The sequence below is a fragment of the Ctenopharyngodon idella genome, chromosome 18, assembly GCF_019924925.1.
Source record: "Ctenopharyngodon idella isolate HZGC_01 chromosome 18, HZGC01, whole genome shotgun sequence".
NCBI lineage: Eukaryota > Metazoa > Chordata > Actinopteri > Cypriniformes > Xenocyprididae > Ctenopharyngodon > Ctenopharyngodon idella.
This window is the reverse complement of record NC_067237.1, coordinates 16,570,541-16,585,618: the sequence shown is the minus strand read 5'-3', so window position 1 is coordinate 16,585,618 and position 15,078 is coordinate 16,570,541. Positions and strand designations below refer to the sequence as shown.

The window sequence follows — 15,078 nt, the reverse complement described above, 5'->3', positions numbered from 1 at the left end:
GTTCTGCATTCACTAATCGGTCTGAATGAATAAATAATGGTGTAAATGGGAAGACTAATTAAAAAGTAGTAAACAACTCACTCACTTGATGTGACTCACAAATCACCACTGCTTTAGGTCACATCACATTTAAACTTGAATGACTTGAAAACACAACCTGTGAGGGTTTTTTAGTGAGCAATCAGTTAGGTGAAAGTAAAGAAACATTTCCATGTCTGTGACCGTCATGACAGTGCTTTGATGACTGACGATTCGAAAATAAGTTGACTATTAAAAAGAACAGCTGAAAATTACTTGACAAATAAAATGTTCATGAAATTAGATTTTTTTTTTTCTTTCTTCATTATTAGGGGAATATTACTTGGGAATAAATGACGTGAAAACTTGATGAGAAATATACTTTAATAAATAGAGCATTAATTACATTGTTAATGTAAAAATACAAAATAACTTGGTTGGTGTTGTAGTTTTCTTGATAGTGTTAGTAATGTTTATTTGTTTAACCTGAAAAATGTTTTAACATTAAGTGTAACTGGAACATGAATTTATATTTTAAAGGTTCACTAACTAACTTTTGGCCCTTTAGCAGTTAAAAAACAAAACTGCATGGATTTTGTATAAGAACACTGTTTTGGTTGTGCTTTGGCTCTGCGTGACTGTGTGGATGAATATGGTTCTTTCTCATAACTAATAAAAAAGAGAGAGAGATTATCCCACTGCTCAAAACATTCACTATAGGCTTAGAAATATAACCAGTTTAGATGGAAAGGATCTCAAACTGACTAGATGAAGTTGTTACTGTAGCTTTACCCATTAATAGACACAGTACGTCCTTGAAAATAAATTCCAGCACAGCTACAACAACCTTAATGAAACGACCCTTCACAATAGAAAATGCTTTATAATGAATTCTTTTAGAGAGTTCTGTTCATTAAAATACTATATTCACCTGTTGAGTAATAAAAACACCATCATCTCCGCATCGCTTTTACATTTCAAATCCGACAGTTCTCTACATCTCTGAAAAGCCAAGCCAATGTTGATTCTTGTTTTATTACGAGCTCTGTCTCGTTCTCTTTTTTGCCAGCAGACTCTCCTCTGTTCGGTGTTTGTTTAAAATGGGTGATTCTCCGGAGGTTGGAAATTTAGCTGCTTCATGTCAAACTTTCTCACTCGTTGTGACAACTAACGTCTGCCACTCCCACACCAGACACGTGGAGCAACTTTTCTGTATTTGTATTTCTGTATAGGCGAGTGACGTGTGTACGCAATTTCCAGTGAAAACCATCACGACAGGTCTAAAATATAAACACTTATAATAGGCTTACAATAGTGAATCACACAGAATGCATTTTTCTATTCCAATGTGCTACTTTTCCATTGTTTTTCTATGTAAACACATGCTAGACAGACGTGCATGACTGTTATGCTCACGTCCTGCATCTTTTGCAGCACCTCGCACAAGCGCCGCATTTTTAAGACGCCGTGTCAAGTTAAAAGAATTTCAACTTTTACACGCAGCGCCACTCATCAATGTCAGTTCCAAAACAGTGGACCAATCAGAAGAACCCGGAGGCGGGGCAAGCGTTGCAAGCTTTTGTTTACAGTAGCAAGATAGCGCGGCAGCTGTTTTATTTGTTCTCTATTGCCCTTATTGCATCACGTCTCAAAAGTGCGTCTCGAGACCCTCGCGATCTGCGCTGCGCTTTTTTAAAAACCATTCCTGAGCGCTTCTGTGTGAACGAGTACTAAGAACACCACTGATGTACTGAACACCACATGCTACTGACACACATTCAACAAAGAAACATTCAAACCACTTCAGCCCTTTCTTTCAGAAAACATATGGGGTTCTACTTCTGATTCCACCTGAAACATCTGAGCACAAGGCTGTTTCATTTTGGCTCCCCATAGGGTGAACAACACAGATATATATATATGACATTTTCCCCCATTTCCAGTTTGTGGTGTATTCAGGCAATTTCTTACCTTTTTTTTTTTTTTCTTTCCTGTCTCTATAGTAGCAGGCTTAGAGCTTGTCCACTGGGGAGGAAGCGTGTCTAAAGGATTTGATCTTTTTTCCTCTCTGAGGCTGAGCTCAGGTTGATCCACTCTTTGATCAGAGAAACACGTATGTTTGAACAATGTTATTACAAGGGCATGAGGATGAATTAAGAGATGCCACTGTACCTCAATGCTCACTCTCTCTCTCTAGTCAGGCTATGGTTTTTACAAGTCTTTATAATCGACATCTTATTGTACCTAGTTTATCTTACTAAATGCTTAACAGACATGTTAAATAACAATATAAACATATTTAAAACTAATAAAGAACTAATGCAAGTGGAGGAGGTTTACTATGGAAAACAATCAACTGAGGCTAAAACAATAAGCAAAACACATTCTGACTTTTGCAATTTTCTATCTGTTCCCCCTAAATGGTAGACTTAATTCATTTTTCTTTGAGACGCTTTTCCTGAGGTTTCTCTAAATGAAGTATACATCCTTATTTCACGAAATGCAGCTATACGCCATCAGCAAACAGAACTCATCCTGTGCCTCGAAAATGCGTTTTCATTATAATACCAGCTGCTCATTTAAAGTAAAACCTCTTTACATGTCTCAGAAAAACAGAGGAAGAAGAACTGTGCCGTTGCTATGATTGTTGAAGTCTACAAATGTCAGCTCATTATTCTCTCAGGAGAGCAGTGAAGTTTTTAAGGAGTAAAATGAAATCTTGCCAGCCTGGGATTTAACAAAAGTATAGTGGCGCTAACAGACAGCACACTGCAAGTTAAAGAGAACAAAGTTGTTATGACAGAACTGTCTTTGCTCAAAATGAAGTTTGTCACTTTAAAATATCTCAGTTGCCACCTAGTTTGGAGGTTTTACTGCCTGCTGTTCACTAGAAAGTCTATTTAAGGGATGACGTACAGTCAGACGGTCATTATCGCAAAATAAACCAAGACAGGGCGCAAAGGTCAAACACACATTTTAGCGGTCATTAGACTGCAGAATGTTGTGACTGGCCAACCAGAAGAGCTGTGCAATTATCAGTCTTATTTTTCACATCTCTCTTCTAACATTTGCCTTTGTCAAAACATGTTTACATAGAGACAAAGTCATTAGTCAAAAAGGAACATCATAAATCCATTTTAATCAATCACGAGTGGGATTTCACATTGAGGTGAGGGAATGAAGCTTAGAAATGCTTGTTTAAGGACGGCAGCAGATAATGAAGAGAGGCATGCAGTGCTATGAGGAGATGAACATGACAGCCCACCATCACCTCCAGGAGGTGTGAGAGACATGTCCATCAGACCCTGGGCTGCATTCTGTCAGGATCCATAGCTTTAAATCCATTTCATTTTCTCATTTCTGGGCAGGCAATGGCAGCTGGCCATCCTACATGCTGTAAATGCCGGGGAATCAGGAATCAGAGAGAGCAAAGGACGTAAGGACTAACCCTGACTGCTCTTATTACAACCAAACCAATCTAAACTCCTTAAATAAGGCTCAAACACCCCCAAAGGATATCAAAAAGGTTGTGGGGGTCTATATTTCATGTACAGCCTTGATTATTAACATAAGGTTTACAGATCATAACTACTGTAAGTATTTAGACAAGACATTTTCTCTTAAAATGTGAGGCTTTTAATCTAATGCACTTGTATTTCATGATTATTAACCACTCTGTTAGGACTAGACCTGCTACACTGCTGCTTCAGATGTATTGGAAGCAAGCTAGTAAGAACTGTGCAAATAAACCTCACTCCCCTAGCCTCAAAAGGTATCCAGTGACTGATGGTAGAGGTTGTGGTCTTTAGCGTCCTTGTTAGTGCACCCGCCTTCCATGCTGGAGACGCCGGTTCGAATCCTGCTAGAAGCGGGTAGAGTAGGACCAGTTACATTTGGTGCCTTGACCCGGATGGCAGTGAGGTTTAGAGGGGTGAGTGTAACAGAAGCAAGCTAGTAGGAGATGTGCATGTAAACCTCACTCCCCCAGCCTCAAGAGGCTGCGGTCTTTAGCATCCTTGTTAGCCTCCCATGCCGGAGACGCCGGTTCGAATACCGCTGAGAGCGGGTCGAGTAGGACCAGTTACATTGGTGCCATGACCCGGATGGGAGTAAGGTTTAGGGGGGTGAGTGTAACAGAAGCAAGCTAGTAAGAGCTGTGCATGTAAACCTCACTCCCCCAGCCCCAAGAGGCTTTGGTCTTTAGCGTCCTTGTTAGTGCATCCGCCTTCCATGCCGGAGACGCCGGTTCGAATCCCACTCGGAGCAGGTAGAGTAGGACCTGTTACATTTGGTGCCTTGACCCGGATGGCAGTGAGGTTTAGGGGGGTGAGTGTAACAGAAGGAAGCTAGTAAAGAGCTGTGCATGTAAACCTCACCCCCCCCAGCCCCAAGAGTCTGTGGTCTTTAGCGTCCTTGTTAGCCTCCCATGCCGAAGACGCCGGTTCGAATACCGCTCAGGGCGGGTCGAGTAGGACCAGTTACATTTGGTGCCGTGACCCGGATGGGAGTGAGGTTTAAGGGAGTGAGTGTAATAGAAGCAAGCTAGTAAGAGCTGTGCATGTAAACCTCACTCTCCCAGCCCCAAGAGGATGTGGACTTTAGCGTCCTTGTTAGCGCACCCGCCTTCCATGCTGGAGACGCTAGTTCGAATCCCGCTCGGAGTGGGTCGAGTAGGACCTGTTACATTTGGTGCCTTGACCCGGATGGCAGTGAGGTTTAGGGTGGTGAGTGTAACAGAAACAAGCTAGTAGGAGATGTGCATGTAAACCTCACTCCCCCAGCCTCAAGAGGCTGAGGTCTTAAGTGTCCTTATTAATGCGCCTGCCTCCCATGCTGGAGACAGCGGTTTGAATGCTGCTCGGAGCGGGTCAAGTAGGACCGGTTACACAGACCAAGTATGGACATTCTACTGCTAACAGATACACAGACACACTGCTGTGAGCATGTAAGATATGCTGCTGCTGCATAAACAGACATACATAAATCCTGTAGAAGATCTAGGCAGGTGGAGCTGGGGAGGTGGAGGGTTTCAGAGGAAATCTTACAGCAAACAATGAACCAGATTATTTAAATGTTGAGCAAGCAATCTCATTGGCTGCAGGATCAGCAGAGGCCAATCAGCTTCTGCCATGCGGTAATGATGTGATTGTGATTGCATATAAAGAACCAATCAGCCTGCGCCATCTAGAGTTTCATGACTGAACTAGATATTTGTTAAAGAAGCATATTTTTCCTGAAATTAATAGAGCTGAAAATGATTAATAACAGCAATAACCATAAAGGATAAATCTTAAATTAGTCAGACAATTGCAGATGCACAAGACAAACCAAGGGATAGACATTTTTTTATTTAATGGATGAGAAAGTTCCAAAGAGTACAGGCTGAAATTGCACAGCAATCGCAAAATAAGTAGTAAAAACAGTGTAAAAAAGGTACAGATTGGTAAAGAAAAAAATCAATACTGTAAAGAAGCAATATCTTCATGGAACTATAATATTCATTCACAACACACTAGCAGAAATCTAACATTAAAGCAATGGAAGATATATTGAGAAATGTCTCAGCATTTTTTCCATACAATGGAAGTCAATGGTAAACAAAGCTGAACATTCCTTACAATTTCCACAGAAGAAAGTAAGTCATACAGGTTGGGAATGTCATGAGGGTGAGTAAATGTTGACAGAATTTTCATTTTTGGGTGAATTATCATTTCTCCTTTTTAAAGGATGCAATAATGTGCAACTAGCCAGTAAAATTACAAAGCGAGACAACTCAAAATCTAAATGTTGTCATGGAAACTATCCTGGCTAATTTAAGGTTTTAGCTGCAGGGCCACTGGAGGCCACAAGCAACAAGATGTTCTTCATTAACACTTTGTAAATAACAGTCAACAAATGATCCCCCAGCTTATGGGTCTTCCATTTATCTCCAGCCAGTTTTACTTAGTGTAATGGATGAAGTGTGTATCTCTGTAGTACTGCAAGTGCTTGAGGACAAAACAGTTTTGGGACCTTTATTAATGAAATCATAACCACACATAAGGGTAATTCAGATGTCTGTGCTCATTTTTGTCTTTACGCATGGTTAGGGTTCTCTCACAGCTAACGGGCAACATTCAGGTCTATGTATTGAATTAAAGTCATGGACTGCTTTGTCATGGTGCAAAATTTCCTACGGTTCTTGCAGCGATAGGCAAGTTTCAACAGGATTAGCGTCTATCATTAAGCACCATCCTATTATCTGGCATCCATGTGTGCATACTTTTGAGTGACTATGTGAGCGTGCATTCAATTATTTATTCATCAGCTACTCTTGATGTGAGTATGGGTGCTTGTCTTGGCACCTCTTATTTTCTTCGCCTCAGTGCTGCAGTAGGAGGTCAGATGACTGAGCTCTCATGCAGAAAATAAGACCCCTGTGACAAGCAGTTTGCACCAAAATACTGATAGACAAAGATGGAGAGAGAGAGAGACATTTGGTGAAGTCATGTTGACTAAAATGAAAACTGCAGTTAACAGATGTACCCCAGGATACTTTGATACACTCTAAAAAATGTTGGGTTAATAACAAGCCAAATTGGGTTGTTTTAACCCAATGGTTGGGTTAAATGTTTGCCCAACCTGCTGTATTGATTGCTTAAAATGAACCCAAAATATGTTGGTATGTTTAAAACAACCCAATTGCTGGGTTTGTCCATTTTCAGCCCAACTTAGGTTGTTTTAACCCAGCAATTGGGTTGTTTTAACCCAGTGGTTGGGTTAAATGTTTGCCCAACCTGTTGGGTAGTTTTATTTACTCAACAATTGTTTAAAAATTACTGTATTGCTTCTTAAAATGAACCCAAATATGTTAATATGTTTAAAACAACCCAATTGCTGGGTTTGTCCATTTTCAATCCAGCAGTTGGGTTAAATGTTTCCTGCTGGGTAGTTTTATTTAACTCAACTATTGTGTAAAAAGTACTGTATTGCTTGCTTAATATGAACCCAAAATAGGTTGGAAATTAACATTTATTCATATGTTTAATGGATAATAATTAAATAATAAACACTTATTAAATTGCTTCACCTTTTGATTATTATTGTTACCTCTAGTAATTATGTCTGATTTTTTGGTTCATTTTAAGCCAGCCATATAGTAATTTTAAACAATAGTTGAGTTAAATAAAACTGCCCAGCATGTTGGGAAAACATTTAACCCAACTACTGAGTTTGTCCATTTCAAACCCAGCTTGGGTTGCTTTTAACCCAGCATTTTTTAGAGTGTTGCTAACCCCAAATGCATAGATGTGACAATTTATAACAAGATTAAAGGCATTTAATGATGAAACTTTTGGGTGAATCTTATCACTAGTGACCTTTCAGCCTGATCTCCTGCTTTGAGGTCTTCCCAGAGAAGCTCTTCATTCCCTCCATACAAATCCCTGGAAAGGTCAGCCATGACAAATGGAATATTCACACCAGAAGAATAATTTGTTTTTTTATTTACTACTCCTACATCTTTGTTGCCTCAGGGGCAATTCAGATTCAGAATGGATGAGGACTCTCTCCATCTCTGTTTGCCTGTTCTCTATTCATCCTACATTACAGGATCCTTTTCAAAGGTGCCATTGTTGCCTCAAAACCTATTAAAGCTTTGTGTTTGGTGACTTGTAAGTGGTTTCCAGAGGATTATTGGCTACGATTGGCTGCTTCCTCTAATTCTTCATTTACAATTTCAAATTGGTCATCATACAGACATCAAACTGATCCAGTACAACCCAGCTGAACCTGGTTTAGCACCAGTTCAGCATCACTGAAAGGTGGGAATTACAGTTGTTTTGGTCATCAGATTGGTGATGAACGGTTGAAAGGAGTTACTGTGAAGAGAAAAAAAATTACCTCATCTAATGGGTCTCCAGGGTTCCTATTGCAGCACTAAACATAAAGACATAATGAAGCCTATTGGCCTCCGATGTTTACCATGAGTGAGCATGTATGAGTGTGTGTAATGAGAGCAGCAATAGAAAGCTTTCCCCAGAGCAGCTCCCTGTCAGACCTGTACAATGAAGTCATGATGGACGTGCAGAGCTATAAGTATAACTTCTAGAAACCTAATCCCCCTCTATCTGCTCCTCACTCATACACTGCATGTTGCATCAGTACGCTCTCCTGCACTTTTAATGCTGTCCTGACGGGCTGTCAACAACACAGAGATCACTATCAACGTAGACTGAGAAGAGAGAGAGGGGAAGGAGAGAGAGGGAAAGAGAGAAGCGTTAATGCTCTGTTGCGCTAGAGATCAAGACGAACATTGGATCTGAGCAAAAAAGATGTAGCTTTTACTGAAAACATGCTGTAATGATGGGAACCTTGATCAGACGTCAATTTAAAGGGGACCTATAATGCTTCTTTTCACAAGATGTAATATAAGTCTCTGGTGTCCCCAAAATGTGTCTGTGAAGTTTCAGCTCAAAATACCCCACAGATCATTTATTATAGCCTGTCAAATTTGCCCCTATTTGGGTGTGAGCATAAACAAGGCAGTTTTTGTGTGTGTCCCTTTAAATGCAAATGAGCTGCAGAAGAGGGCGGAGCTTTAACAGCTCACGCTTCGGTTGCTCAACAACAACAAAGCCGGAGATGGCAGAGTTTATGTAAATTTTAGGGTTTGTTTTGTCACCAACCCGGGAAGAAGCTTGTTGTAGTCCCTACCAGCCATTTGTTGTAGTCCTTAAAAAGCGATTTCTGTAAAAGAAAAATATCTCCCTTTGCATTGAACTTTGAGCGTCGTAACTTTGCAGATGTTGTTTATGCTCAAACAGCAACATTACACACTAACTAAAGTTTAAAAAGGTTTTCAACTTCAACTTCTTTTTCAAACATTCCACAGTAATTGAAATCCATAAATTCAAGTTGTGGTTGATTACAGTGTATTTTTTGCTTGGTACCTTGTGGTCCGATTCATCAGTCAGCAGTTTGAGTCAACACTGTACACAATGACTTTCAATTGAGGAGAGGAACAACTCAACACTCTGTCTGGAGAGGATTAGAGGGCGACACACAGGACGTGTTCTTCCTTTCAAACAGCTACATGGTGCGCAACCGAATGGAGCAGAACACCGGGGTCTGGAAAGATTTTTTTTTTTTTTTAAAGGACTGTTTGTGACTTGACCCACATCACACATCTTAAAAACTTGGTTTGTGACACTTATCATATTGAGACACCCATCTGATAAAGGTACAGGTACATAGATTTAAAAAATTGTGCAAATGGACCCACCGCCCTCAAAGTACTTAGTTGATTTATCGGTTGAGTACTCAAGTAGACAAAATGATTAAATTATCCATCTGTAGAAATGACAGGGCTGATCTGAGGCCAGAAATCCCAGGGGAGCGAAAGATCAAAAGAGAAGACATTACAGCCTGTACGGCCAGATACACACCACCAAACTCACACACACACACTCGTGATAGCTTAAAATCAAAACTGATCCGAATTTCTTACCAAATACATGTTCTTGATCTTATTGCACATGCTTTTTTAAGCTGTTCTTCATCATTCTTTCATAAAAATGTAATAACTTGCCTGAAGTCCAAACCCGTCTCGTCACTTCTCACATTCCAATCAGTTCCTAATGGATAAAACCAAGTCATGCCCTTTTTTCCCCCTCATTTCACTTGGAAATTCCCTTTCACTTTCATTCATAAGACACGGAAGTTCAAGTCTGATGAACTCTGATCAGTGAATTCATACACTGTCAGAAAAAATATGGAAAATTTGTATGTTTAGGGGGTTCATCGCAGGGGCAGTACCCATAAAAGGACAACTTTGTACCTTATCTACAGTGAAAATGTGCATATTAGTATTAGGGATGCACCGAAATGAAAACTCTGGGTGAGAACTTCAGGATGCACTTGGCCGAAAACCGAAACCGTAAATAAATAATCAATTAATAATCAATTAATTATTCAAATGTATTTAATAATAAACACTCATATAGCTAAAACTGAGTTGTACTGTACAAACATTTAAATTGTACATGAGACAGTTTTTATATCAACTTTTCAATAACAGAATTGCTTCTACTCCAGTTTGTTGGTGAAATATAAAGATTTAAATGGCAATAAACTGTAATAACTTGTTTTTATGATTTAATTATTTAAACACTAAATAATGAAGACATCAAAACAGGTTAAGTACAAATATAATGAACATGTAATACAGTGCAAATATTTAGAAAAATGCTCTTCTTTAGAGTTATTTTTCTAGCTAATTAATGAGTTTATGAACATGGAATAGCTTTCTTGAGGTAAACATAACTTTAATTGGCATTGTATAGCCTATAAAATGTTTTATTAATGTCTTTCCCTGGTTGAAATACTGATTTAGTGATTACATCAGATAGGAATAATTTTGTTGTATTGTATTGTTGTATTAAGTTGTATTGAATCTTTCAACATACCTTCTGATGTTCACCCATGTTTATTTTGTGCTATAACTTGTAGTAAAGAGGAGATTAGCTGATCGGCTCACATGCGCTTGATCCGTGCTGCCGCTTGAACTGCGCTACAGTGATCGGTCACGCAACACTAAAGAGCACCAAAACAACATTTATTAATTGAATTTCATGCTGCGCATCAACAGAAAACAGCAAAGACCAAAAGACATAGATATAAGAAACCATATCATTACCGATTAAAATCGAGAAATTACTATTGTCAATCCAGAGCTTGTGTCCACATGTTTAACTGTTGAAACTTATCCACATTGTGCACAAAACAGATGCTGAACACAGTCAAAATGTGCCATCAGAGAAGCGCTAACTAAACATCTGTTTCAGTCACTGATTTTGGCCCTCCAAAACCATTTCAGCCCGAAACATTAAATAGCTGTTTTAGCTGAAATTTTTTGGTAGCCAAAATTTTGGTGCATCTCTAATTAGTACCTTAGAGAGTACTCTCTAAAAAATTCTGGACAAAAGTTGGACAAACCCAACAATTGGGTAGTTTTAACCCAGTGGTTGGGTTAAATGTTTGACCAACCTGCTGGGTAGTTTTATTTAACTCAACTATTGTTTAAAAATGACTGTATTGCTTGCTTAAAATGAACCCAAAATATGTTGGAAATTAACAATAATTAATATGTTTAATAAATGAACATTTATTAAACATATTAACAACAATTAAACAATAAACACTTATTAAATTGTTTAATTAATAAATGTTCACCTTTTGATTATTATTGTTGCCTCTAGTAATTATGTGTCTGATTTTTAATTTCAAACATATTTTGGGTTCATTTTAAGCCAGCCATATAGTCATTTTTAAGCAATAAGTTGGGTTAAATTAAACTGCCCAGCACGTCAGGCAAACATTTAACCCAACTGCTGGGTTTGTTCATTTTCAACCCAACTTGGGTTGTTTTTAACCCAACATTTTTTTAGAGTGTAGTAATATGTACCCCATTCAGGTACTACTATCAGCCTTTTAGAGGTAAATAAGGTAAAAGATGTCACTTTAAGGATCCCAGCCCAGTTACAAGCTGCTGTAAAGGCAGAAGAGGGTAGCATAAAGCCAACATATCTAAACAGAACAATCTGACCTCTTGATTCAATACAAAAAACCCAAACATCAAAGCTACAGTGTGTCTTTAGTCTATACCTAAAACCTAGCGTGACCACCCCTTTAAGGTTATGTGTGTGATGTTCTGATTCATCACGTCAGGTGAAAGACACGTGGTCCACATAACATTTGCATTTAGAAACGTTCATGCTGCAATTTGGCTCACAACAAACACCTGCGCACACTTACACATGGGCACATCACATCCCACCAGGATCCAGAAAATACCCTGAAAATATTGCATCAAATCAAGCAACAACACCTACCAAAAATTATCAAGGACATCAAGATTTTCTTCAAAGAAAAAACACCAGCAAACATGCTCTACCAGAACAGGGAGAGAGGAAACACTCCAAAGAATCAATGCTATTCACTGCATGTAATGAAGCGTCAATCTGAGAACTGTGCTTCCTAGTGTGTAAATATGGAATAGCAAACAATTATGGCTTGTTTGTCCTGAGGAACTGAGTGAGCTCAGTTAACAAAGACAAAACAGAGCTAGGAGATCAAGAGAGGGTCAAACCCACACTCATGCTGATCTCTGAAGAGCAGTAATATCCTGTATGTGCTGGACAGTGACAAATATGACCTGGACCACCACAATTCAACCCAAACATCACATCAAAGACTCTTGAGTTCTTCTTCAAACCATTCCAGCAAGATAGCCACAGGTGAAGGGATCCATAGATGGAAGGAAAGGAAATGAAGGAAAGTGGTTAAGTAGGGAGAAAGAGACGTACCGGTACTTCATGCCGGTGAGCTTGCCGGTGGACTCCTTGAGGGAGATGTGGTGGCGTGGGGTAAAAGAGCCAAAGCTCCGGGCGATGATGGCGACCGTGCGGAACTTCGCCCGTGCCGCGTTGACCACGTTGGGGCTGGTGGCGTTCGTTTTCCCGTGGTCCCCATTCCGACCCTTCAGATTGTGATCTGTGCAAGCGATTGAGACCTGCATGCTGGATGAGGAGGAGGATGAAGAAGATGCAGTCTACAACACAGAGAGGACACAATGAGGGATCATGCGGGGGTCACAGTCCTGACTTTCCTTCCTGATTCCGTCCAAGCAGCAGCAGAGAAACGGCATCAATTATTGAGCACAAGGAAAAAGGAGACGTCTACACAGTTCAAAAGTTGAGCTGCTTTTTCTTCAAGATGTTCCCTCGTGAAAAAGACAACCGTCAAAGTCACGCCGGGGTCAACGAGCCACTGAACGAGAGCTGCAGAACTGTCCGGAGGAGGAGAGGAGATTCCCGCAGCACTGAGAGGATCCTCGCATGGTCAGCCACAAAAATCCCGCCTGCTGAAGGGGGGGAGGAGAGGAGGAGGAGGAGGAGGAGGAAAGGAGGGATGTCAAGACTGGACAGCATAAATCCACTTCTTTTCTCTCTTCTGAGGTCTTCCTCTTTTCTTACACTCTCTCAAACACACACGCATTCACTCACTTCCTCCAGCTGATAATGATTTCTCACTAATGAGCCTCTGTCCTGCTTTTTTTTCCTCTTTAGATCTGTTTTTTGGTGAGCTCAGCAGTGATGCTTCATCTGCGCTACAGCTCTGAGGGGAATGAGCAGCAGGCAGCCGTCCACGTCTGTTTAAAGCGATCTCTCCCTCCCTTTATCTCCCTCGCTCTCTTTCTTTTCCAGCGTATCGCGCTCTTACTCCACTGCTGTGGAGCGTAACGTCCGTGGCACAATGTTTCGCGCACCTGTGCACACATGCGCTCAACGCTCTTTCAGTGCTAAACACAAAACCAACAAATGCTAAATTGAAAGCTGTTAAAAGATCTTTTGAAGGATATCAGAGAGGTTAAAAACATATTCAAGCTCTTTAAAGAAGTATGTAGTTTTAGGTAAAATAGCTACAAGTAAGATGTTTGTCGGCTGATTCCCACAAAAAACACTGTGAGGCTATCAAAACATTGGTCTGTTCGAATATCCCAACCTGCAATACTGACTCAGCCTTAGCTGCCAGTTTTTGGTGGACTATCTGTTAGTTCAACCACTGGCAGATGGGAGGTGTGTTTGAAAAATATAATCAAAATACCTACCATGTATAAAATAAGGAAAGCAGTATGTGAAATGGATAATTTATCGAATTTGTAGTCCTCAGTGTAATATAGAGATGGATAATTCAAGATAAATTGAGAATCATGAGTTTTTTTAATTAAAATAAATCATGATTCTGAACAGATAACTAAACAAATTAACATTAAATTTATTAGAGATTCTGACAAACGTTAATTGCTGCAGTCTATTTAAAAATGTTTAAAGACCTCCTGTGGTGAAAATCAAGTTTTTAATGCTGTTTATATCTATGTAGTGTTTTTAATGTGCTTTAAGACAAGCCATGTGCAAATTCATAAGTCGACACCATTGCTGAGTATTTTCTCTTTAAAACTGCAGTGATCTAAAGACAGTTTCAAAAACGCAGTTTGAAATCGCTGGTGTTTCTGACGTCACAAACTACCTTGTGAACAATCATGTCGGTGGGCTTTAGTATATCATTAACTATTACCGCTCTGAAGAAGGCAGCTGGAACGGGAACATGGGTTGTATAACATTAGCAACACATTATTAGCTGTTTGATAACAGTCAATCAAAAGGCTAATAATATTAATTACCGTTATGTGTCCGACATTGTAAAAAGCGATACAATTGTGCAGCGTTTACTTCAGTAAGTTGACCGAGTGGATCTCTGAGCTTGTGCGAGTGAGTGGAGGCGGGGCTAATTAGCATATTCATAGATCCGAGTATAATAAATGAAAAAATATTCACGAAAAAAACATTTAAATACGTCATTTTAGTGATCAAAGATAAGCTTTAAGGGATAAAATTATTGACTACAGCGGGACTTTAATAATTTGAAAGAATTATTTAAAAAAAATCGGGTTGGATGAATGATTCAATGACTCACTCATAAAGACTTCATTGTTGTCATTTGTCGCCACCTACTGGTGTAACAATGTAATTGACACAATTGTTATTTAAAAGGCTATGTTAGTTTTAAAAGGTGATTTATTTTGATTGCTTCCATAGACATCAGTGTTTATATTTGAACTATAAACTTTTATCCCAGTACTTATATCCCAGTGATAATATGAATATTTGCAACACAGAAATAACAATACTGTGTGGTTGAAAAGACTGTTTGTGAAGCTGTTTCATACCTACTCATGAATTATAACGGCTTTCTCTGATTCAATGGCAGCGCTGACGCAGAATATTTTGCAGAAAATACCTGGATGCAGTACTACTTCCACTGAGAATAAGTAGTTGACATTGATGGGAAATTATTCATAAATGGCGGGAAAGTGGTGGTGATCATGACAATGCCAACATGGTACATTTAGTTTATTTGGGTTGCATTCATACTACACACATGCATACTTTTTTAAACAGTTGCGAAGGTCTTAATCAAATAATAATTATAAATAGTTATAATAATAAAAATAAACAATGC

General features: G+C 39.3%; 1 protein-coding gene across 4 annotated transcripts in view; it reads right to left on the bottom strand.

Moving 5' to 3' along the window:
- kcnab1a (potassium voltage-gated channel subfamily A regulatory beta subunit 1a) overlaps window positions 1-15,078 on the bottom strand; it is a 124,930-nt gene that overhangs the window by 65,040 nt on the left and 44,812 nt on the right. The window contains exon 1 of one of the 4 annotated variants that reach the window (XM_051870655.1): window positions 12,363-13,705. The exons of the other annotated variants lie outside the window; for them this stretch is intronic. Coding sequence (XP_051726615.1) covers window positions 12,363-12,574 — 212 coding nt within the window. The 5' untranslated portion in view covers window positions 12,575-13,705. Of the gene's footprint in view, window positions 1-12,362; window positions 13,706-15,078 lie in introns of those variants that run through there. 4 annotated transcript variants of the gene reach the window in all.